The sequence below is a fragment of the Acartia tonsa genome, chromosome 8 (assembly GCF_053477335.1).
Source record: "Acartia tonsa isolate MP-2025a chromosome 8, ASM5347733v1, whole genome shotgun sequence".
In the NCBI taxonomy this organism is placed as follows: domain Eukaryota; kingdom Metazoa; phylum Arthropoda; class Copepoda; order Calanoida; family Acartiidae; genus Acartia; species Acartia tonsa.
The window spans coordinates 24,526,876-24,551,211 of record NC_137267.1 but is presented as its reverse complement, the minus strand read 5'-3'; the positions used below and the strand labels follow the sequence as shown (position 1 = coordinate 24,551,211).

Sequence of the window (24,336 nt, the reverse complement as noted above, 5' to 3'; positions counted from 1 at the left end):
ATTACTGTGACAACAACAGTCTGTGTGGGTGGTGAATCTATCGGGTGAAAGAAGGCTTAGAACCCTTATCCTCAGGGCTGAGGTGGTGCTGATAACTTGGTGGTTGAAGGGGAAGGTTCCGGTGCTTAAGAAGGGAGAGGGAGGGGTCACACCCCTCCCTCCACTTGCAGGACAACTGAGAGATGAAATCAATACCATTATCTTGCATATTTGCAGGTGGCTTTACAATTGTAGAATAACAGGATTAGCTGGGTGCGTAGCATCACTATAATATCTTGGTTTCCGCATGGCCCAGGGTTGCCGAATACCACAACTCTCCCCTCGGAAGGCTGGGAGGGTTGTCTGCACCGCCAGACTTCCGACAGTGGTTGAGGCCTTCAGTTTTTTCCTTGTGGGATGGGTCCGCCAGGACACCAGCTGCTGACAGGTGGTAGGCTCCAGCCTTCCCCAGGTCGAACGGGATCTGCTATATCTGCTGGAGCAGCTGGTTCTGCTGGATGTTCTGGCCGTTGGATGTGTAGTTCTGAGGCCACCCTGGCAACCTCCAGGGGTGGCACAGCACATGAGGGGGCTTGGACCAACAGCCGCATGGTATACATCTCTTCAGGTTTCTCTACTGGGCTGGTGGTCTCCATCTTGTTGGTCACCTTGCCGCTGGCAGGCTGGTTACTGGATGCAGGCACAGCTTCTTCGCCCTCGGGGTTGGTCAGGTTCTCGGCTGACAATGCTGGGGCTGCAGCGGACTTTTCTGTTGGCTGGTACAGGTGCATTCTGCTTCCAGGGTCTCTGTCAACGCGGGCAGGTGGTGGTTGCCATACTGTAGGAACTTTGCCTCCCTCAGGCTCATCCTGGACATTGGCAGGGGGGTGCATGGCAGTCAGACCTGCAGGGTAGGGGAAGGTAACAGTCCATCCCCTGTGTCGGAGGCTGGCTCGGGTCTGCAGGGCTGGCTCTGCTCTAATTGGCTGGGGGACGGGCCAATCCACGGCCACTGCTGCTGGTGGACCCGGGGCACAAGGCCCCGGAGTTCCTCCCCTAGCCTGGAGGTGTCCAGGCCCATCGTCTCCATCTTGGGTAGGAGTAGTCGTTGATGATCCTCTACTTCTATGGTAAGGCTCGGCACTTGATGCATCTAGTTTGGTTCCTCCCCAGGCAGCGGCCAAGGCTTCTTCAGGTTGGCTGGTAATGGCTGATATCCTGGTTCCTGGGGCAGATGCAGGAGGCGCAGGCAGGTTTGACCCAGCACAAACTTCCTGGTACACCAATTCAATACAATTACCCTGGTTTAGTGTATCCTGGGGGTCTGCTGGTGGGTTATACTGCTGAACATCCTCTTGAGGTAGCCTCTCTGGATAGGCAGCTGGCTCATCCTCGAACACTGCAGGCAGCTGACCCTCCCCAAACCTCCATCTGTTGGCCGGCTGGCTGGCAGTGACGGTTGTCACTCTTTCCATCTGGCAGGTCGGCTCCCCGGCGGTGACGGTTGTCACCCCTCTCATCTGGAAGGTCAGCTTGTCCGGCAGATCAGGTATCTATGTGGTGGCGACGGTTGTTGCCCCTGTCCTCGGCAGCTCTCGCTCGGTGACGGTTGTCACCTCTCTTCTCTCCCTGGTGGTGACGGGTGTCACCACTCCTTCTCTGCTGGCGGTGACGGGTATCACCTCTCTCCTCTGCTTGGTGGTGACGGGTGTCACCTCTCCTCCTCTGCTGGTGGTGACGGATGTCACCTCTCGCGTCGGGGGGCTCGTCCAGATAGGCACCACCAGGTTGGGGCCGAAGGGGTGCATGGGAGCAAGCGCCTGGATATCCGCTGGTTGCACATGCTTGGAATCTTTTTGGTTGAGACCAAACCCAGTCAGCTTGGCAGGCTCTTGGGGCCTGCCAATAATGTTGATCCTTGCCACTATGGTCCCAACCTGAGGCACAGACTCCTGGGTAGCCGCAGCCCCAGAGGCAGCAGCTGGTTGGGGTGACGGCTGGGCATCTCCCTCCAGGTAGACCTGGGTGTCAGACTGGTTAGATGCAGGTTGTTGGGCTGCCTGGTGTTTCTTCATTGCCTGGTCCCAACCCGTTCTACACTTGGCAGCTGTGTGGCCGTTGAAGCAGCAGCGCTCCTTTGTCCAGCTGGGTCCCATCAGTCCGGCTTCCACAGGGTGTATCAACCTGCCAGGTCTCTCATCCTCCAGTTGGGGCACCAGCTGCCAAGCAGGGTCTCCCCTACTAGGGGTCAGGCAGTGCTGGGCTGCTTGTGGTGGCTCCTTGGTTGCATTCAGCCTTCTCCCCATACACACAGGTCCTTTCCATACAACAGCTGCTCTCCTCTCCTGGGTGGCGAGGCCAGCCTCGGCCTTAGCTTCTGCAGGTGCTTCTCCACATGAGGGATCCTGCCTCCAGTTACTCCAGATGGTTGGTAGCAAAGGCCGTTGGTGGTGCCAGTTGGAAGGTGGGCTATGATCTCTGGGGGGTATCTGTGGCCAGTGTGTGGACAGATACCCACAGTTGACCCGGCAAGGCCCAGAGGATGCCATACTGATGGTAGCCTGAACTGGGTTCTGAACTGCCAGCGGGCTGTTGGTAGCTACCTGAGTTAGGCCAGAGTTGCCAGCTGGTATTGCGTCCCTACCAGGCTCTGTCAGCTGCTGGTGGGGAGCCCCTGCGGTGATTCTGGTTTTGGCAGGGGGTGGCCTTCTTATTGACTTCCCTAGCTGGAGCTCTGCATCCTGGTGGGACTCCAGCTTCAGCAGCATGGGGGGACTTGGCTGGGTCATGTGCCGTGGTCCAACTGAGTAGAGGCATCTGGTCTTGGAGTGTGGGGGAACAGCCTCACTGCTGCTGGTCAACTCTGCTCCCTCCTTGCTGTGTAAGGCCTTCCACTGCAGCAGGTCACCATTCTCCATCCTTAGGCCGGTCCCCAGTCATTCCATGCCTGGGGGCTCCCAGGGAGGCTTGGGTGGCGGCTCCCCCACCCCCAGGTACACGTCAGGCATCTGGGTGAAGGGCCTATTCCCCTGGGACAGCTCCCCATCCTCCAGGTTGGTGATGCCAGCGCCAGGGAGGACCTTTCCACCCCAGACACAGATGGTACTGGCCCTAGGGCTGGACCTCTTTGGCGTCTCAGTTCTGGTGGAGTCAGGTACATGTTTCAGTTCTCCGGGCGCAGGGCGACACAGTTTAGTGCCCATGGTGGTAGTGCCCATATTGGGGCTGGCCGCTAAGTCTCTGAAACTTGTCACCTTCTCATTGGGCTCAGCAGCATCGTTCAAAACTCCAGGGAGAACACATACAGGTTCAACAATCCCCAGTCCAATATCTCCGTTTCTCGTGCGTTGAGTACCAACTGTACAGGAGCTGTACAACGGACATTCAGTCATCCTTCCAGACAAGGGCATCTCAGGGACCAGGGGTCTGTGACTTTGCATGTGTTTTATGTTCACTGTACTCAACACAGTAGGCCCAAGTAAGAACAGAAGCAGCACCTTGTATGAAGAAGCAGAGAGTGGTGGTGTACAGACGTTGGTGGTTATGACCCAAATGAAGGCTTCTGTCCACCACAGTGCAAGCAGTAGGCCTAGGCACACAGTCAATGCCCAATCAGGGATGTCTTCTATTGCCACACGTCGGGCTAGGGGCTGACAATTTCTCATCTTGTAGATGTAGGAGCAAGGTATAGGAACCGCGCCGCAAAGCAGCTCGAGCCGGCTCACCCCTATTACAGATACTATAGCTGTGTAATTAGGGTGGTAGTCCACGTAGCCGTAGACTCTGTCCTCCTGGCTCAAGATTTGCGGTGGCAGGAGTATCCCCATGATAAGTAGCAGGGTGTTGGTCTGTTGGTGCCAACGGCTTGTTAACTGTTGAGCCTAAGTTGTTCTCCTTTCCAGTATAGCTCTTAACTTCTGTGGTAACCAGCGGATCCTAGCTTAGAGATGAAAGGGAACATGTTAGGTGTCCATAGATGTCTCTAGGAGCGTATCCGCTAGTAGATATATGTATATGTAGGCTATCTATATATGGCTACACTCCCATATATATGTGTATAGGAATATCCTCAGAGCTAGCTGGCTTTCCTTCTTGCTCCAACAAAAATGCACGCTTCCTCTGTATATAGTTTACAACTATGAGGGTCTATGGTCAAGGTACACACCACCAATGCTTAGTGTGGGGCATCAAGGCAGGCTATTTCCACAGGGTGGGTGTACTTTCATTAAGGTTCCATATCAGTATCCATTGTCGTATGGTGAGGTTAATATTCACTTACTTGCAACCATGACACAAAAAAAAACAACACTATTTATCACTTGGTTGCTTCACAACTTAGTATTGAGTTGTTAACACTTATGTATTTATATATACATATATTTTCTCACTAGCCACTCAGCTTTGAAGTAGGGCTGGCAGAGCTAGGAAGATGTTGAGGGTCTGAGCTGGTCTAAGGAACTGATTTAGTTTTCCTTATCACACTGTAGATAGGGGGAGGAGCTTTGCAATTTCTCGAAATATATCCTTTGTATGCTATAGAGTAGCTCCCCTCCCTCGTGTGTGTGTGTGTGTGAAATACCTTTTCTCACAACGCGCCTATGCGCCGTCAGAGCGCGCACACAGGTGAAACGCGCATCTATCCCTCAATCTGCTCTCTCATTGGTCCGCTTTATCTCCTTTGTCCGTCAGATTTCGTTGCGTTCCGAGCTTCTCTGCGCAACCCGTGAAATGCGCTCCGCTTTCCCGGTCTCTGTCTCTGCACGGTAGATGGACTTATCCCAGTGCGGGGTAAGGACGCCCTTCCCCCAGGTGGGGAGGGGGTGCCGCGGGCTTTAGGTGACTGGGTTATAAGGTAGGTGGGCTTCTCCCTTAATCCTTGGCTTATCAGATGTATTTACTTCAATTTATGGGGGGACCCTCCCCTTCTGTTGGGGTAGGGGGCGGTGTATTTGCCGTGCTGCAGGGTTGGGGTCCAAGTTTTTAACAATGCATTGTTAGCTCGCACCTGGGTTCTATTTTTGGCTTATCAAAATTCCCGGCAATTGTTTACCAATCCCTGCCCATAAATCTATTGGTTAGCCTTCACACCAGGGAGGCAATCCATAAAATCTGATACAATATCTGTTTTTCTCAGTGGGTGGCTGCGCTGTAGCCTCTCAGAATACTTGGGGTTAGCGTAGTTTTTCTTCTACTTGGTACACTACACTCGTATTTTCGCTCACAGCTCGCGGCTATTTTGCTTGTTTCAGCCAGTCGGCGGCAGGGAATGTCCCGTCCTGCAGCGCCGTGGGTCCGAATCCAGGAGGTGGCGGCAGGGAATGTCCCGTCCTGCAGCGCCGTGGGTTCGAATCCCGCTCTCTTTCACAGTAAGTAATGGGCCTTTTTCAGCCGTCTGCAATTATTTGGCCTGTTTCAGCCAGTCCGCAGGCCTGTTTCAGCCCTTGAGCGCACAATCTTTCGTTAGACTTCGTCGCTCTTCGCGGTTTTCCGTCGAATTTCGCTTCCACAACTGCCAGATACAGAGTTAGACCTTGCTATCCAGGGTGGGTACTTCAGGTTGCTTGTGTCAGTTTTGCCAGTTTCACTGCTGGGAGTACCTTAGCCTCAGCTGCGCGTCTGCTCTACACTTGTGTTTTGCCGTAATCTCACACAGCTGTCACCAAGTTGTGGTATCCGCCTCGGTTAAATGGCAGATACCCAAGTTCAAATGACTACGGCAGTGTGAACAGACGTGGACACGTATAATTATAGAGAAGCTGGGCTTCTCTAGCTATCACTAAATAACAAACAGAGTCTATTCAGATGTTACTTTATTCAGGGTCTAAAGGTTACTAAAGATGTACAACATAATATAAATACATATTGATTAGGAATAGAGATAGTTAAAGGTAAATCATACAAGTAAAACATAGATAGTTGCAATGGTTAGGTAGATGGCTATCCCTGTCCGGGGGAGGCAGGATAGCCCATGATACAGCACAATAGGTAGATAAGAATAGAGGGGTTGAGTGGTAGGTCTGGGTACTAAAAGTGAAGGTTTGATGATTACTGTGACAACAACAGTCTGTGTGGGTGGTGAATCTATCGGGTGAAAGAAGGCTTAGAACCCTTATCCTCAGGGCTGAGGTGGTGCTGATAACTTGGTGGTTGAAGGGGAAGGTTCCGGTGCTTAAGAAGGGAGAGGGAGGGGTCACACCCCTCCCTCCACTTGCAGGACAACTGAGAGATGAAATCAATACCATTATCTTGCATATTTGCAGGTGGCTTTACAATTGTAGAATAACAGGATTAGCTGGGTGCATGGTTTCCGCATGGCCCAGGGTTGCCGAATACCACAGTATATTATGTGTAAAATTCGACAACATCCTACAGATGTATAACACAGACTACTACCTGGCCCAAGTGGAAAGGACCTTTTTTGTCTTCTAAAAAAAGCTTTCTGCTCTTTTGTAGCGACACATCTGTGCTTATATTTCCAAAGCTATTGCTGATATCAAAAGACCAAAAGGGTCCCCACCACGTGGGTAAGGTTACGTATAGCTCGTCGCACCTCTATTCTTACTTTCATAGAGACTGTTATATTTTGTTAGCCATTGCTCTTGAACCTTATATGCTATCTTATTTTTTTTCTTTTGCCATTCTGCAAGGAAGAATTTTACTTTACATAAAAGTACTTATTGTGCAATCTATTTTCATTACTCCATGACTTTCCCTCAAAATACCAGGGAGGGAGGGGACATTATACTGTAAATTATATTATTACCAAAAGTACTATTTCTCATTCGGTACTAGAAAGGATAATTTTGTTTATCATAATTGACGCCCAATTAATCATTTATTGTATTATCCCCTCATATCTGTGTAAAATACATAGGTAAAATTACACTATGCACACAATTGTACATTGTTTATATTGTTTGTTCATACTTTGTGCCAGGGTGTCCCTATTTTACAACAAGGCAACATTCATAAAAGCGAAGCTCTGAAACGGTAAGACAAACGAACATTAACACATGTAGAGTGTCAGAACTGAATGATCAGAAGTAAATTTGTTGAAAAACTGCTTAAGAGGATAATTTTTACGGACATACTTACATTTTTAGGACTTGATTATAGAGAGGCTTCGCTTATAACATTGTACTTTTTTGTCCTAGGAATCATATTCCAAAAATTAGACCAATCGGATAATTTTATCACATAAAAATTTGTTGTTAGAAGTTAAAAATACAACATGTTTAAAATGGACGTACGGACTTAGGATAATTCTAACAGGCCTAAATTAACGAAAAGTGCTATCCGTTACGTACTGAAGTATGGACGGACCGATATAGAAAAGCTTCATTTATAACAAGAACAATTAGATCAACTAGTAACCAAAGAAGATAAAGTATAGAATAGAATCCAGGTAGAAGATTCTGCCTGGCTAGCCTGAAGTAAAATTGGAACTTTTGAAAGACCAAAACGGCTACAAGGCTGTTAGTAAATAACATGATTTCAGTAATTATTCAGAAAAAATATTCAAAATAAATTTCTTTTCCAATGATTTACTAAAAGCCATGTAGCCAAGAATCCAGCTTCCTCTTCCCTATTCACAATGGATTAAAAATGAATTTAATGTGCATATTAAGCCTTAAAAAAATAATTATGTAAGAAAATTTACGACAAAATATTGGTCTCAGTATTTATATTATAAAACTAGGTTGCGCTCTTATGTTTCTTATATTAGATGTTGATACACATTAAACTTTTCTAGTTTTGTCCAACTAGTCATTGTGATTTGTACTTTATCATTATTGTCTTTACTGCGCAAGTTAAAGATTCCTTCGAATTTCCCAGAAATATTTAGGGTTTTCATTTCTATTCCTCCTTATTCTATGCTAGTAACTCATCTTTAAGTATTTTTTAATTAAAACTGAAATGAAAATGATACATAATTAAAATAGTTTGTTTGTGTCTGTAAATATTAGGGATCTTAGGGGATAAGACAATAAATCATAAATTGATGTGTATTGTGTGAAAAACAAAATTACCCCTCCTGCAGATTAAACTATAGTTAAAGTTTGGACGCTGCAAGTGAAAAAAGAAAAGTTGGTAAAGGATTTGTTATGGACAAACGGACTTACTGACAAACCTTAATTAACGGGTTGCTACGTTTCAGCGAAGACCAAACAGATTTTTAAATCTTATTTTGTTTAAAATATAAGTAAAGTTACATAATGATAATATATTTGTTCATTTTACCTATATTGTTTACCTAGCTATATGTTTGGCAATCAAAATAATAATCATATTTATTTACTTAATGTGACACAAAAAAACATACAATGATTATTTATTATCAATTATTATAAAATCCATTCCCTTTTTTTTGGATACTTTAATTGTCTGTTGTATTCCACATTGGACGTCTAAGAGACATCCTGAAACAATAAAAAAATACCACTTCGAACCCCTGCTTCGCACAAGGTTTAAAAGTCTTGCTTTTTACAAATAATGTGAAGTTTAGACATTTAAACACTAACTTACTTTCTGACAGACAGACAAACCCTAAACGTAAAAAACCTTCTCTTTAAACAAACTTTGGCATATAAGAATTATTTTTAGATAAATAAAAATGTAAAATTAATCTCAATAAATTGACCCAATTTATCCAGAGAGTAGGAGAGAGAGTGAGGGACAGCGTTGCGGAGCCGTTTGATTTTGGTGCGGCTCCAGCTCCGCGGAGCCGTCTGTGATGATGGCGGATCCGGCTCCGACCTAAAATCAAGAAAAACTTAACATATTTTTTCCCCACGTCTATTTTTGACTTTTGAAGGTTTTAAAAGTTCAATTTTTGATAAAAATGGACTTGAAAAACTTAAAAAGGGCATTTGCACATAACAAAACAGAGTTACCAAATTATAATTTATAAAAAATCTATTTATTTATCTAGTTCAGAGCTGAAGCCGTTTTTTAACGAAAATTACGGTTCCGGCTCCAGCAAAATATGGCGGCTCCACGGCTCCCGGCTCCGACTCCACAACACTGGTGAGGGATGAACATTTTGTAAATCAAATGAACCAACAAGATTGTGGGTTTGATTAGGTTAGGTAAAGCCTTCCAGCGGAGTTAAAATATGCTTTTTAAATGAAAATAAAAGGTGTATTGGAGACGGAGGGAGAATGTGAATTCTATTTTAATCTTATTTATTTAAAACTAAATTAAGCTTTACAAACTGTCAAAAAATCAGCCATAAGACGTCATAAAAATGAGTGATTATCCATTTCTTTTTTAGGGGTTTTCTTTCCCACTTCTCCTCTCATCCCTCATTTTTTAAGACGTCTCATGGCTGATTTTTTGAGACTTTTAGTAAAGCTTCTTTAAATTTTGACCAGACGGTATTTTGTAATCTTAATGCTGGACAGTGTATAAGAAAGTACGAACAGAAGAGGGAAACAACATAAGGATTTTAATATGTTTATGGATACAATGTTACAAAAAAATAACCATGAATTACGTAAAATTATATAATATGATAATTTAATTTCTTGTCTTTTTAGTGGCTTGACATATTTTTCTTATTAAGATATGCAGGTAATTTTTTGTGTGTGAAGATTCTCCTAACCAATAAACATCTACTGGTTGGTATGTTGATTTCTATAAGGATTATGTGTGATTTTTATTTCTACTTCATTTCTTTACATTTCGTTTTTGGTGAAGAATTTTTTACCAATATTAATGCAATATTTTAACCCTCTTTTGGAAGTAATTCATGCTAAATTTTATATTGAACAAAAATTAGAAAATTGGAAGCACTCATACAATTTATTTGATGCTGAACGAATTTTCAATAAATCAGAGAGATAGGACAATTTATTTCATATTGGGGGGAGATATATAGTATATATATACACATACAACCATTACACCTTTCTTGAAATAATTCAAAATAATTTTACTTAAACCCAAAGCATATGATCTTGTATTTTAGCTTTAAAAAAGTTTACTCTCATGAAAAAATAATATTTTTGAGTGTACTTAAAACTTATTTAGGCACCAACTCGGCCTAGGAGTGAAACTGACGAAGCCAATATGTCCTACTTTTGATTCCTGTGACGTCATAAAAATGAGGGAGATGAGAAGTGGGAAAGAAAACCTCAAATAAGAGATAGATAATCCCTCATTTTTATGTCGTCACAGTAATCAAAAGTAGGACAGATTTGGCTTCGTCGTGATTGTGAAACTGACCCACCAAATGTCAAAATAATCTCCCGGTCCGCTATGCTACTAATACGAATTGGATACTGCATCTCAAATCTAATACATTTCTGAAAGGGCCCCCTTCTTTACCAATTTGATGCCCCCTCTTAGACTTAAAATGGGCCTCCTTTTATAATGTTGTATCAGATTTAAAGATCCAATTCATTTCATGGTGGTTTAGCGTTTTTTTTTACATCTGGAGTTCAGTTGAACTCCTATTTTGTGCTGTGTTAGTCTTAATTTTCTTAAATTATTTCAAGTTAGGTGTGCTATTATTTTGTTTGGACAAACATAAATAAACTTTTTATTTGTCTGTCTATTTTATAATTTTATTGCTACTATAAGAAACAAATGTTAAGCATTATGTTTAGCGATGCTATTCTACAAGTTCTTCCTGTCGTTTAGTGGTTTATAAGCCTTAGTGTTGTTAATTGCAGGGGGGGGGGGGGTGACAATGTACTCTAAATTACGCTTAAATACTTAAATCTTGTGAAGCATATTGTCATTACTCGTTGGCTTACAAACTTTAGTTACTTTTATTACTAAATCTTGAATTTTATACTATAGCAGTGCCCAAATTTTCCAACCACTTATTTTGATGTACACAACCAAAAGAGGTAATTTTGTTTATCATAATTAGGCATATACATCAGTTTACTGTCCATTGTCTTATTCCTTAAGATCCTTTATCTCTATTCCTTTTTGTGTATTTTCTCTGTACAACCGAATTCGTTTTTCTATTTGCAGAGTGTGTCAATCCATATTAATAAGTTTTAGAATTGTCCTATTAATATCAAACCATACCTCATATGAATATTTCTGTAACGATATGTTACAATTTTTTTTGCAGAATCGATGCGACAGCATGAAATATCCATCTGTTGCATAACTTATCCATATTTGTTCCAATTTCTTTACAAATATTGTTCTCAAAATAATTGAGCAAAAGAACCTGTTTTAAATAGCGAAGCTGTAATTTTAGTATATGTAAGTTCCAACAATTACCTATATTTTTTTGTGTTAGATGACGTTTTTTTATAAAAAAAACTTGTTGTTGGAAGTTGACTTGACTTGAAAGGTATTCTGTCTCGTAAGACACTACCGCCCATCTCTACACTTCCTTCTATGTCTGGCTAAATTTTGTACTGTGTACTGTAGACCACAGTGTTCACATGGGGCTCTTCTGGACCTCGGAGCTTGCCCCTCATTCTCTGCGTCAGGATTGCACTTCTTCTTGTGCCTGGCAAAGTTAGACTTGCTGACTATCTTCTCGCATTTATCACATTTCTTTCTGTCTGCATCAATGTATGATCCTGTACAGCTCTTCATGTGTGTTGTTAGATTTGACTTGTAGTCAAAAATTTCTCCACATAAATCACATGTAAATTTCATTTTTTGACTAGATTTCTCGTGGACTCTCTTTCTGTGGTTAATGAGACCTGTCTTGTTTTCGCAAACAATACCACAGTTTTCGTAGGTGCAAATAAAGTTGTCGTCAATGTCGTCTACCGGATTTCTAGGGCCGCTTTCTTCCGGGATTCTCTTTCCTTTCCGTCTTTCCCAGGACTCCAGGTACTTCATCCTTTCCTGGACTGTTGCCTTCCACACTTTCCTGTCCTCTGTCAGCTGTCCGATCTGTGTGTAATCTATACTGGCCTCCCTCAGTAGCCTCTTCCAGTACAGTATGGTTTTTCTCTTCTTTCCTGGAACTTTGTCAAATGACTCCAAATCTTCCATCCAGCCTAATACTACTGCTTTCGTCATTCTGTCGTCATCCATTCTGAAAACATGTCCAATCCGTTCCATTACTTGTTTTTCAATTTTCCATCTTACACTCTTCACGTCCAATTCGTTTCTGACATCTTGCATGTTATAGCCGTCCTCTTGCATCTGGATAAGTGGGGGTTTGATTTTCTTTGGTTTGTGGTCTGACAATGAGTTTTCTCCAACTGTGCAAATTTTTCTGACTAGTTTATGTCTTTGGTTATTGCGCATGAGGAATCCATCTAGTTCATACCATCTTCTAAGGGCCGGGTTGAACCATGTTCCTCTCCTTTTGTGATTGAAAAAACTGTTTACGAAACATAAGTTGTTTTCTTCACAAAACTCTATCAGTTCTTGACCTTGTCTGTTTGTCTGTCTCAATCCAAACTTTCCACACACTCCTGCTCTGTCCTCATTGGCTCCAATGTGTGCGTTAAAGTCTCCTCCCACTATTAGAACTTCATCTTTGTTTGCCCATTCTGTGTGTAATCTCAGGTCCTCTCTAGCTTCCTCTATTTCTGCTTCATTGTTTCCCTTCCACACTGGCATGTATGTGGCTGTGAGGGAATGTCCTAGGGATTAGATAGAAATTGTTCTCTCATTGTATTTGGTGCGTTGGCCATTTTCACACCAAGACTCTAGTGTGCGACCCCTTAAAAGTATTGCAGCTCTGTTGGTGTAGGTGATAGCTGTTAGGTTTTCATTTTCCCCTAACCAAATTGTCCCTTGACTCTCGCTCTTTACTTCAGAAATTAAAACTGCGTCCCAATTGTTCTTGTTAGCTCTGTCTGCCATTGCTCTCAGTCTCCTTCTGTTCTGTTGTCTTAGTGATACTCGCTGAGCATTCCAGGTGATGATATTTAGGGCCTGGCCTGTTCTCCTGTTCTGGTCAGTATTTTCTCTGGCTTGTCTCTTTTCTGTTCTCCTGGTATTCCTCCTTTCTCGTCTCCGTCTCTTTCCCTCCTCTGTCTTGTCTCTGGGTCCTGGGTTGGGGTGGATTGTCCTTAATTTTATTTTAATCTCAGCCTCTGTTCTTCGTCTGTCTTTGGTAGTAGTAGTAGAAAGTGTATTGATGGTCTTAAGCCGACATGTTTTTAAAGAGGGAAAGGATTTGGCTAGTTTCCATTCCCTCTGTTGCCAAAAAAAGGTATCTGGCGGTTCTTTCTGCACGAAATACATCTCCAGACTTCTCCTCCTTGGCCTCCTGGCCTGTTTGCCACTCCCGGGTGGGAGTGTTCCCGCTTGCACCACTGGGAGGTCTGACCATACCACAAGCGTTGTTGGAAGTTGTGTAGTGTGTACCTTTTATCTTCTTCTTCTAATTTTTACCGAATGACGTGAAGATGAACATACGGACATACCATAATTATAGAGTAAAAGAGCAACCAATATCTTTAAGTACCACTGGCGGATACGCCCCTAGCATCTAAAGAATCTGTATCTTAAAGGGGGGATGGGGCATAATATGTCATAAACCCGACCCAATTATTAAATAAATGGCTTTAAACCATAATATTAGTACTCAATTGGTTTGGATAGGGAGATATTGGCTACTAAACATAAAGCCTTACTATACTATGTAAGCTGCTTATATGCTCTGTTTTAAAGGAGTAAGAAGGGGACAGAATTACAGCCCAAAAATATATCAAAGTTTAATTCTAAAAATATAAATAGCTTAAAACTATCTCCATACCTATACAAAGATCCTCCATCAGTTATTTAGTTATTAAAATCTTGAGCTTCAAATAAAAAATACCTAACTACTATATATAATAGGATGAATTAATATTTGGTGTATTTACAAGACCACCATCTATAAAGTGTGGTAGGTCTCAGCAGCCGCGCGTCAGCCGCGTATAAGACTCATTGCAATCGTCATATAATAACATAAACAATCAGCTGGATGTCTAAACCTTTTCCTAAAACAACAATCCATCATGGCAGAATTTTTTTTGCACTCAGCGGGTTTTAATTAGAGGTTTATGTGCGGCTGAGGCGTGGCTGCCGAGCCCCTGTATGTAGAATCATAAAAGGATTTGTAAAAATGCTCTCAAAACTTTTTCATAATTTCTCTTGCTCTGCAAATTTGGTCTCCTTTCTTATTCTTCTTGCTCTAGGTTTCATGATTTTTATATTTTGCTTTCATTATTGTTTTATATTGAACTATAGGAGCATACATCTAGGGCTACTTAAAGGAAGGGCGGAAGGACAACTTCAATATCTAACTCTATATTTAAAACAAACCAATCAAAATAAATTTAGTAAAAGTAAGAGTGTACTAATAAGATAGCTTTGTTGTAAAACTTTGAGTACCAGTGTTATTAACAGCCCAATGTTCCCACCATTCCTGATTGGCGGCGTTTCTTACCTTTCTTATCCGTTTCAGAGCCAGTTAAAAACTTCCACAATCCATTTAAGTATCCGACTTGGTTGTGGCGATTTTTTTAACTGCTTTTTAAAGGTCCGAACTCTGGTAAGTCCTTGTTTCAAGTTCTTATGTGACTCAGGGGAACAATTTTAATCTCAAGAAAAGTACATGAACCTTGAAGAAAAGAAATTACAAAATCAGCAAATGATTTATTCTTTATGTAATACACCAGCGGCTTCGCCACTAGAGTCCTCTTGGGGCACTTGATTTATGGGAGGGGGTGGGATTGAGGGGTCGACCCTACTCGTTTTTCCAATTTTAGTTTCAAAAAAAAAATATTGGTTCAGCGATTAGCGAGATCCTTCAGTACATAAAGACAGACAAGCATCCTGTTACTTTTATATAAGGATTTACAATAGTTTCTCCGAACCCAGTAAAAGTGTCGGACTGATTATGACGTAATAAAAATAATTAGCCAATGAGAGGCCACTATAAATTTTACCATTGGTCAATAATGGCCTCTCATTGGCTATTTTTTTTTTACGTCATAATCAGTCCGACACTATTATTGGGTTCAGTTTCTCCCAATGTGGGTGTGGTTCTATCTCAACTAGGGTCGATCCGTCAGTCCGTAACGGATAGCAATAATCGTTAATTTATGCATGTTCATGTTAGAAACTTCCCGTCGATTTGAAACTTAAAACAATGATTAGTTTTGTAATCTTTTAAAAGCATTGCAACTCTTTCAATTCTTATTTCTTAAATACATTTAAAGCTTTTAAAAGATATTTGTACATGAGTTTGTATTTGTAGTATATTGTAATCAAGTATAATGTGAAATATTTACATCAAATTTTTGCTCAGATTAAAAAAAAACAAAATATATTTAGTTTCTTTAATATTAAAAGTTAAGACACTCTTTGTTAGTCCATCTGATTTTTGAGCTTTGCTTTTACGGATGTTGTCGTCCTTGTTTAAACACACAAACAGTAAGTTTAAAACCAAACTTGATATGTTTTCAAAATAAGATATATTTCATGAAATATGTAGAATATTAGGTAGAATAATATTAAGGATGAATTATTGCTCTCTTTACTTTTATATTCAACAGAATATTTGAATATTTTTAAAAGTGTAGCTTCAATAAATTTAGAGTTGTAGTATGTATGTACATACACCTATAACAAATAGCTCTTTAGGCATATAAGAATCAACCTATCAATTTTAAAATTTAAAAGATGATTTATATTACAATATGGAAAAATTAGAATCAATTATTTTTTACCTTTTGTTGTACCAATTTTTCTAAGAGTCTGATTTTAAGGCAAATCCAGAGTCGTAAGGAATAGTTTTATGATTGTAGTCTAAAAAAGTATCAAGTCCATTTTAAGCTTCATGCAATAACAATTATACAACAGAGGAAATTTAAAATCTAATATATAATGGATTTTGTCATTCTTGTTAATTTACATATTTTTCTTCTTACATGAGAATATTTCATAAATGTTCAAAAAAGGAAATTTTATTTAATTAAATTTGTTTAAAATTGTAGAATATTATAAAGTTTCCATAGGATCATACGTAGAACCTATGTTTTATTTTATTTAGAATTTGCTGTTCAAGTTATTTAATTTTTTATTAAGAAAGCTTCTCTATAATATACTATGTCTGTCCGTCCGTCAGTGCGTAACGCTAGGAGGCCGAGATTTATTAAGCCGATATTAAAGCTATACCTTTGATTTTTCTTGACACCATTCCAAGCATTATTAAACTAAACAACATCTATGGCTGTCCGAATGCTTTTAAGTACCTTTTAACTTTACTGATTGTGTTTGTGGCCTGATTTTATAAAATTTAATTTACCGTCGTTTTTAGGAAATGTTTTCTCTGTAGAGTCTCTTTTGCTACTATTAAAGAAACCCAGTTAATTATAATGAAAGGTTAACCAACTATACTCATATAAAAGTAACAGGATGTCTGCCTATGTATCTGTAGCTTAAGAACTGGTTGACCGTTATGTTCTTTTGCTTTGCGGTGTAGGTCTAGGGAAGGTTTCTAACTATTTCGGGGGAGGGTACCCCAACCCTTGCAATGAACACAGTAATAGTGTCTGACTGATTATGACGTAACAAAAAAAATTAGCCAATTAGAGGCCGTTATTGACCAATGGTAAAATTTATAGTGGCCTCTCATTAGCTAATTTTTTTTGTTACGTCATAATCAGTCAGACACTATTACTGTGTTCCTTGCAATGAAATAAAATCGATTCAACTTTTTAATTTTTTCTTCTTTCAAAATTAATTGTAAATTGAATGGTCGTCTTAAACCCCCCCCCCCCCCATCCCCTAACCCTAAAGTGAACACTAGAGGAGTGACCGCTAGTCTGCTACAAAAAGAAATAAGTAGGGTTAAAAGCTAGGGGTCGTGTAACACCAACTTCAAATCTTTTCGCTCTTTTGAATATTATTAACATTTTTTGTTTAAATTTGTCTAGAACATGTATCTATAATGTAGAGGTAGATTAGATGAAAGATTCAATTTCGTTGAGTGAAGTTTTCAATTTTATGTACTTAAACAATTTCATCAAAATATACTTTTAACATGATTGAATGAGACTTGGGATGGTTTCTAGAACAATTTGATGTATATGTATCACATAATAATGTCAGTTTAAGCAAACTTAATGTATTTCTGTGATTATCAACTCACTAATTGACTTTAGGAGCAAACTTTCAGCTAGAATAGTTTTAATGGAAAATATATTCTAAAATATATTACTATAATAAAATTAAAAGTTTTTGATGAAATAATTAGTAGATCAATTTATTGGCGTTATCCTCATAGAAATATTTTTTGTCAAATTTGAAAATCTCAGCCCTTTTATTAAATAACTAGTGGCTATACCTACTCCTCTAGGGAAGTCCCACCTCCTAAATAGAATCATGAAATATATTTTTTCTTGGGTGGGAGGGGGGGGGGGGGACAATATAAGTTATAAAGAATTGTATTGTTGATTCCTATATCTCCAATTTCTTTCTGACATATGTGGGGGGGGGGGGGTGGGGAGGGCCAATATAAGTTATAAAGGATTGTATTGTTGATTCCTATATCTCCAATTATTTTCTTATATACTAGCGGCTTCGCCCCTAGCCTCTAGGGGCTTTGCCCCAAGAGGTGATCAAAAAAAAATTAAGGTGAAATTCGTAAAAGGACCAAGGAAATCTCCTGCAAAAAAAAACCAAGGATTTCTTCTGCAATAAAAAAAAAAAAAAAAAAAAAATTGGGGGGGGATTTTTTTTTTTTGGGGGGGGGGGTTTGGGGTGTCCCACTCCCCTAGAAAATATCTTAAAACCACCACAGGACCAGTAGGTATATTCCCTGACGAGTAGAGCCCATTCGGTTCAGCGGTTACCGAGATCTTAAGCTTCAGACGGACAGACGGACAGACATCGTTCTACTTTGTATTATAGATGTGGGGGGGGGGAGGGCCAATATAAGTTATAAAGGATTGTATTGTTGATTCCTATATCTCCAATTTCTTTCTGTTATATGTGGGGGGGGGGGGGGCAATATAAGTTATAAGGATTGTATTGTTGATTCCTATAACTCCAATTTCTTTCTGACATATGTGGGGGGGGGGGAGGGCCAATATAAGTTATAAGGATTGTATTGTTAATTCCTATATCTCCAATTTCTTTCTGACATATGTGGGGGGGGGGGGGGAGGGCCAATATAAGTTATAAGGATTGTATTGTTGATTCCTATATCTCCAACTAGCGGCTACGCCCCCTAGAAGCCTCTAGGGGCACTTAAGGTAGAAGGGGAAAAGTCGACCGCATCCCATTTAATATTTGAGTTTCAAAAGAGTAAAAAAATATTTTTTTTGGGGGGGGGGTGAAGACACCCTCCCCAAAAATAGTTTAAACCCTTCCCAGGACCTTTAAGAAGCTTCACTGTAAAGGAGATCAATATCGGTTCAGCGGTTAGCGAGATCCTTCGGGACAGACAAAAAACGCTTACTACTTTATATAATAGGATTACTTTCTGTTATATGTGGGGGGATGGGGGAGCAATATAAGTTATAAAGGATTTTATTGTTGATTCCTATATCTCCAATTACTTTCTGTTATATGTGGGGGGGGGGGGGGCAATATAAGTTATAAAAGATTGTATTGTTGATTCCTATATCTCCAATTACTTTCTCTTATATGTGGGGGGGGGGGGAGGGGACAATATAAGTTATAAAGAATTGTATTGTTGATTCCTATATCTCCAATTTCTTTCTGTTATATGTGGGGGGGGGGGGAGGGCCAATATAAGTTATAAGGATTGTATTGTTGATTCCTATATCTCCAATTTCTTTCTTATATATGTGGGGGGGGGGGGGGCAGGGCCAATATAAGTTATAAAGGATTGTATTGTTGATTCCTATATCTCCAATTACTTTCTGTTATATGTGGGGGGGGGGGGGAGTGATATGTTTTCTCCCAATTCTAATAAAACGTGCCAAGTTTCAGAACAAGAAGAGAATACCAACCAAGTTGAAGCCAATCTCCAACTCATATGACAAAGCATAAACTTAGCTACCAAACCGAATAAGTTAAACGCAATATTGTCAAAGTTTACAACATTTAGCTGGTTAGGCTAAATTGATTCAAGTGATAGATGTGATAAACAATTCAACTTTGCCAAAGAAAAAGCAGTTCAATTCAATACTTTAAACTTAGATTAAAATTATGTTATGAAGTACTTATAAGCTATAATTTGTGAGAATATTAAATAAAGCTAGATTTTCCAAGAATAAATAAATAAAGATTTATCCAATGCTTAATTAAACTCTAGCAAGCTACCAGATGTATTTTGCTTTTCTTATAACAATAGAAACTCAGAGTAAACTGCATAGCCGGCTTATACAAGTACAACTTGATGCGCTACCGTACCCTTACTCCTAGAATCCAAGCTATTAAGCTACAGAGCTGTACTAATCAGTGTCCCAAAATCTAATTCAGCATGTATTATACAACTTAATATTTCTTATCAAGCATCCTTAAAGAGAGGTACAACTATAGAGGTTCCCATGTTCCGGTATGCTCCAGGGCCTCTGGAGTGTCAACCGGTGCGAGTGTCCCCCTAGGGCCGCGACCAATGGCCACAAATATACTAGCATTCTCTAGGGCCTCTAGAGTGTCATCTAGTTGCAATTGCTTGTACACAAGGTTCTCAATTGCATTTGTGTCGTGCGTTTCAGTCCCTAAAGCTCCAAACGCCTACAGATAGCTGTCCTTTAATCTCTAGTAATTTTACAAGACTTAAAATATTTGTATCTACTATATATGTAATTGCTAACCACGTTGATTCCTAACCCTCAACTAAGAATGATTCTATTTTTGCACTTGAATAATTCCTAATCAAGTTGGAGGAAAGAACTCCACTCTTTACTAACGTTTTCCAAAGGTACTAGGGCTTTCTAACAAGCTTTGATATTAGCAACTACTTTGAATTTCTAAATAAAAAGAAATCATCAAAGTATTTTTGAAGTTACTTTATATTTAGACAATATAGTAGCAAAGGTCCTTTAATAAGTTGTACATGTAGACTATCATAACCTAATGAATATCAACTATATACATAATCACTAATCACGCTATTCCCTCCGCAGGAATAACTCCGCTCTTTACTAATCGCTTCCAAAGGTACTAGGACTTTCTAACAAGCTTTAAATTAGTAATTATTTTGCTTTCTAAGAAAAAGTCTATTAGATAAAGAATATTTAAATAATAAACATTTACCAAGATAATATAGAGGCAAAGGTCCTTTAGTAAGTTATGATATGCTTATAAGTTAAGTTTTTAAATTAGTTTTACTTTTACTCTTAAACTGCTTAAGTAATGGCAAAATTAATACAAAGACCTAAGTGTTGTAAACACTTCCACGCGAAGATCTCCTATTATTTATTAACTTTTGTGCAATAAAGAACTGTTGTCTCACAACTTCAAGTTCAAATTATTCAATATATACCAAAGTGAAAAATGTACTAAGTGTTTATTGTTTATACTTTATTGTTGATTAAATGTGAGTATCATAGTTTAGTATTGTATTCTAACATAAGTATAATAATGTTTTTTAAGTTATTTTCAATTATTTTATATAAGGTTAAATATGTTTTATGACAGTTAAAACATATCTTTGGATTTGCAAAGTGTAAACCATAAGTTCTTAATAAGAAAGTAAACTTTAAACTTATAATATTTGATTCTTTAAGATTTTCTTTACACTTGACATGTAATTGTTTGTTATCCAAATACTTTGCAAAATAATCATCAAACTTCATTATGTTTTGTAAATTTACAAGTCCAAAGATATAATAGTTAAACTTAGATAAATTTGCTAAAGATAGATTTTTTAAGCAGCATAAGTATATGATTTTTCAGAACTTAGACTATTTCTCTATGTTTTGAGCTTCATTTGATTTTTACAAGTCCCAACAGGGAACTTGTAAAATTTCTATAAATCTCAATAAGAGTAAAACAGAAATTAAGATAAATGAAAAATTGATACACATAAAAATAAACACCATTCTTATCAAAACTAACAGAATGGTTAAGAAAAGAGATAGTATACAGATAAACACATTAGATAGGTTAAACATTAAGAGATACAGAGGTTAAATAAAAGATTACGAGTGAATGAGTGTGCAAGGCTCATTGAGAACCAAATACTTTGCTGCTCTATTTATACTGAGATCTTAGAATGTTCTAGAATTTAGTTAATGGCATAATCTGATGCAATCCTAGCTTTTTTGTGCAATAAAAAGTATAACAAAAACTTCTACATCAGTTTTTGTCATATAATAAAGAAGATTCTGGAAACTTACACATGATGCAATATTAGCTGTTTATGTATTAAAAAGCATAATAAAAACTTCTACATCAGTTTTTGTCATATAATAAAGAAGATTCTGGAAACTTACACATGATGCAATATTAGCTTTTTATGTATGACAAAAACTTATTCATTGGTTTTTGCTTGTATAATTAAAGTGTTTCTAAGAACATTCTAGTATCTATATACAATTACATAATACAAAATAATGATGAAATTATTGAATCACAGTAAATAACTATACTCTTGTTTCCTACAAAAAGTCTAGAATATTCTAGATATAAAACACAATTATATAACTTTGAATTGTTGTGCAATCCTAGTTTTTGCTCTTGTAAAATTGTAGCAAAAACTGCACTTTCTGTGGGAAACTCAAAATATACTAATACTTGGTTTTTTTTTATTTATTTTAAAACTACAATTCTTTTTATGTTTTTTTTTTTATTTTTAGAACTTTTTTATTTAATTTACTGGACGTTAGTCAAATTGATTTTTGTGTATTTTTTAATAAAAGTAAATCATCCTTCCCTCTCTGCATAAAAAACAAAAAAAATTTTCAATTGACGAGGGTGAAATCATTTTGTCTATGTTTCAAAACAAGGGTAAAAATTAGAGCAGGAGTCAGTCTCAGGATACTTCCACTTGGAAGAGAGACAAAAAGTAAGTTGAATCCTGAGTCACTGAACAAATTTCTGATATTGACCAGAGATAAATCCAGAAACCTATCAACGTTCATTTTTCCCTCCCCTGAGAATTTAGCTCTAATCTTTGAGCGAATCTCGTCCCTTGTATGGGGCATCCAAAAAATGTCCTCAGGGAAATACCCATACAATTTGAGACACTGGGCACTCATGTACCCAGAGTCCACGAGATATAACTCTTCCCCTTGACTAAGAAGCACATTCAAGTCTCTAGGATTGTCCACTGGTACAATCCCATAGACCTTATCCACGAAGGTACATGAGTCAAGAATTTCCTGATCCTGTGCTCCAAGGCAAATATATTGGGAGCTGGGTATTGTTGTAGGACAACCATACACTTGGATCAGGTTTGTCTTAGTCTCATACAACTTCTGGTAATAACTGCTTCTATAGTGCTGTCTAATTATTAATTGATTACTTTCACTATCTTTAGCATTAGCATTAAAGAAACAATAATGGGGTGGAGGTGGTTGAGCAAAGAGATGGATATACTTCTTAGTCATGCTTTGTAGTGCTGGCCTAAACCCCCCGCTACTTATGCTTGCCTGTTGAACTCTATGGATTCCCCAAGTTTCCCTAAACCTACTGAGAAGATTGAGTTCAACATTATTCTCATCAATTCTGAGCATGCAAGGAAGTATAGCTGCTCTTTTTTCAACTGCCCCTGTGAGTACAGCAATTTTATCGTAGTAGAGATTGTGTTTGAACAATGTTTCACTATCTATGTCTGTCAACTTATAATTAAATTTTTGTGTACAAGCTAAATAGGGTGATAGAGCATAACTTGCTTTAAAAATCAATGACGTGTTTGTGATTTCTGACCGTGTTGATTTCTCAGAAAAGGGAAGTGAGAAGTAAAAAGGTGAGTAAAGAGCCCGCCTATTCTGAATCTTTCTTTCAAGAAGATTTTTCTCAGCTGGGGTGGAAAAAGACGTATTACAGCTATCGCTGATGAGGACAGGGAAGGTTTTTCTAATCAATCTTGGACTATCAAACTCCTCTAAAATTTCGAAGTCGTCGAAATCTTCAGCTACCTCATACGAATTTTCACTAACCTCCTTGTTCTCTGACTCTCCCTGACCATTCTCCTTGTTGACAACATGATGACCGTTTGTTGTTACAGGTGTACAGACCTCCATGTCTAAATAAAATATTTTTTGGTCACCCTGTTGTTAGATAATATGTTCCTTTAGTCTTAAAACAACTTCATTATAGTAAAGTGTTTTTTAGGGTGTTTTCTCCATGATGCCACTTTTAAGAAATTGGCTTATTGACTTCAGTTATGAAAATGATGTGCATGATGAGAAAGTGATGCTTTACACTACACAACCCAATCTATCTGTTAAAGATGCGTTGAATATTAGTGATTCCTCCTATGTTGATTTTTCCTCTGACTACTTTACTACTTTTCCATCTTCCCCTGACATTCCTTTCTTGGAATCTACTTTAGAAAAACCAGCTCTATTGCAAGAAACTCTAACCCAGCTTGCTACGCATCTATCTACTGATAACTCAAAGTTACCTTCAGTCACATCTGAGGCTTCAACAACTGCTCCATCCTCTGTATTCTCACCAACCTCATCAGCTTCTTTGCTTTCAGTAGGGTCACCCTTATCCTCAGCAACCACTTTAGAATCTGATGTAGCAACGCTGTCTTCTCCGTTGCCAACGCCCACAACTTCGCCTCCATCATCAAGAATGGTCTCATCTCCGTCCACCACGATGATAACTTCAGGTTCCGGTCTCTTAATTATCTCTATGTCTACCTCCACCTCCTCCTCTCTCCGGGTCTTGGAGGCAGATTCTGAGGAACTTTCTGAGCCTGAAATTCGAAAAAATTTTAGGACCCAAGAAATGGTTTCAACTCCTTTTAAAGAAGTGAAATTGGATCCTCTAACCACTTATCTACCAAAAGTTCCTACCACTAAACTACCTTCTCCTAAACTCAGTGGTAAAGTTACAAATAAGCGAAAACTTAAATCTGGTCCTCAAACCCAGGTTGGAAACTTTACTACAAAAACTTTTAGTTTACCAAATATTCCCAGTTTTACCCCAAAACCGAGTCCTGCCTATAACAAATCTATCCACCGTGATTATGGTTTGGCTGCCAAGAATTCCTATCAGTCAATTTATGAAATAATCAGCAGGTAAATTTTAAAAGAAAAAATTGTTTACCTATCATTTTTAATAAAATGTATTTTTTTTTTTAGCCCAGGTTATTTCTCCATTTTGGTTATTGGTGGTACAATTCTAGTGGCCCTATTTCTTATCCTAATATTACTTGCTTTGCTTGCATTGGGTAAGATTTTATTTTATGCTATTTTATGAAATTAATTTGCAGACTTTTTTATTGGGTGCGAACGATTTTATAGTCTGTTAGTCTATATAGATTATATATATTTA

The 24,336-nt window shown here is 39.0% G+C and overlaps 2 protein-coding genes across 2 annotated transcripts in view; both read right to left on the bottom strand.

The window, feature by feature from the left end:
• Window positions 1-1,499, bottom strand: part of LOC145326530 (protein unc-80 homolog) — a 151,422-nt gene extending 149,923 nt beyond the window's left edge. The window contains exons 1-2 of the mRNA XM_080169901.1: window positions 906-1,499; window positions 598-755 (exon numbers count right to left, since the gene is read on the bottom strand). Of these exons, the coding sequence (XP_080026027.1) occupies window positions 598-755; window positions 906-1,499 (752 nt within the window). The remainder of the gene's footprint in view (window positions 1-597; window positions 756-905) is intronic.
• Window positions 1,500-20,391: 18,892 nt separating this feature from the next.
• Window positions 20,392-23,934, bottom strand: LOC145326339 (uncharacterized). The gene is made up of 2 exons (XM_080169649.1): window positions 23,456-23,934; window positions 20,392-23,074 (listed from the first exon to the last, which is right to left on the bottom strand). Exon 2 carries the CDS (start codon window positions 23,070-23,072, stop codon window positions 21,789-21,791), a length of 1,284 nt encoding a protein of 427 aa, XP_080025775.1. The 5' UTR covers window positions 23,073-23,074; window positions 23,456-23,934; the 3' UTR covers window positions 20,392-21,788.
• Window positions 23,935-24,336: the final 402 nt, after the last annotated feature.

Excerpts from the sequence above, each read along its gene's own strand:
- LOC145326339 (XM_080169649.1), bottom strand. The coding sequence starts at position 23,072 with ATGGAGGTCTGTACACCTGTAACAACAAACGGTCATCATGTTGTCAAC.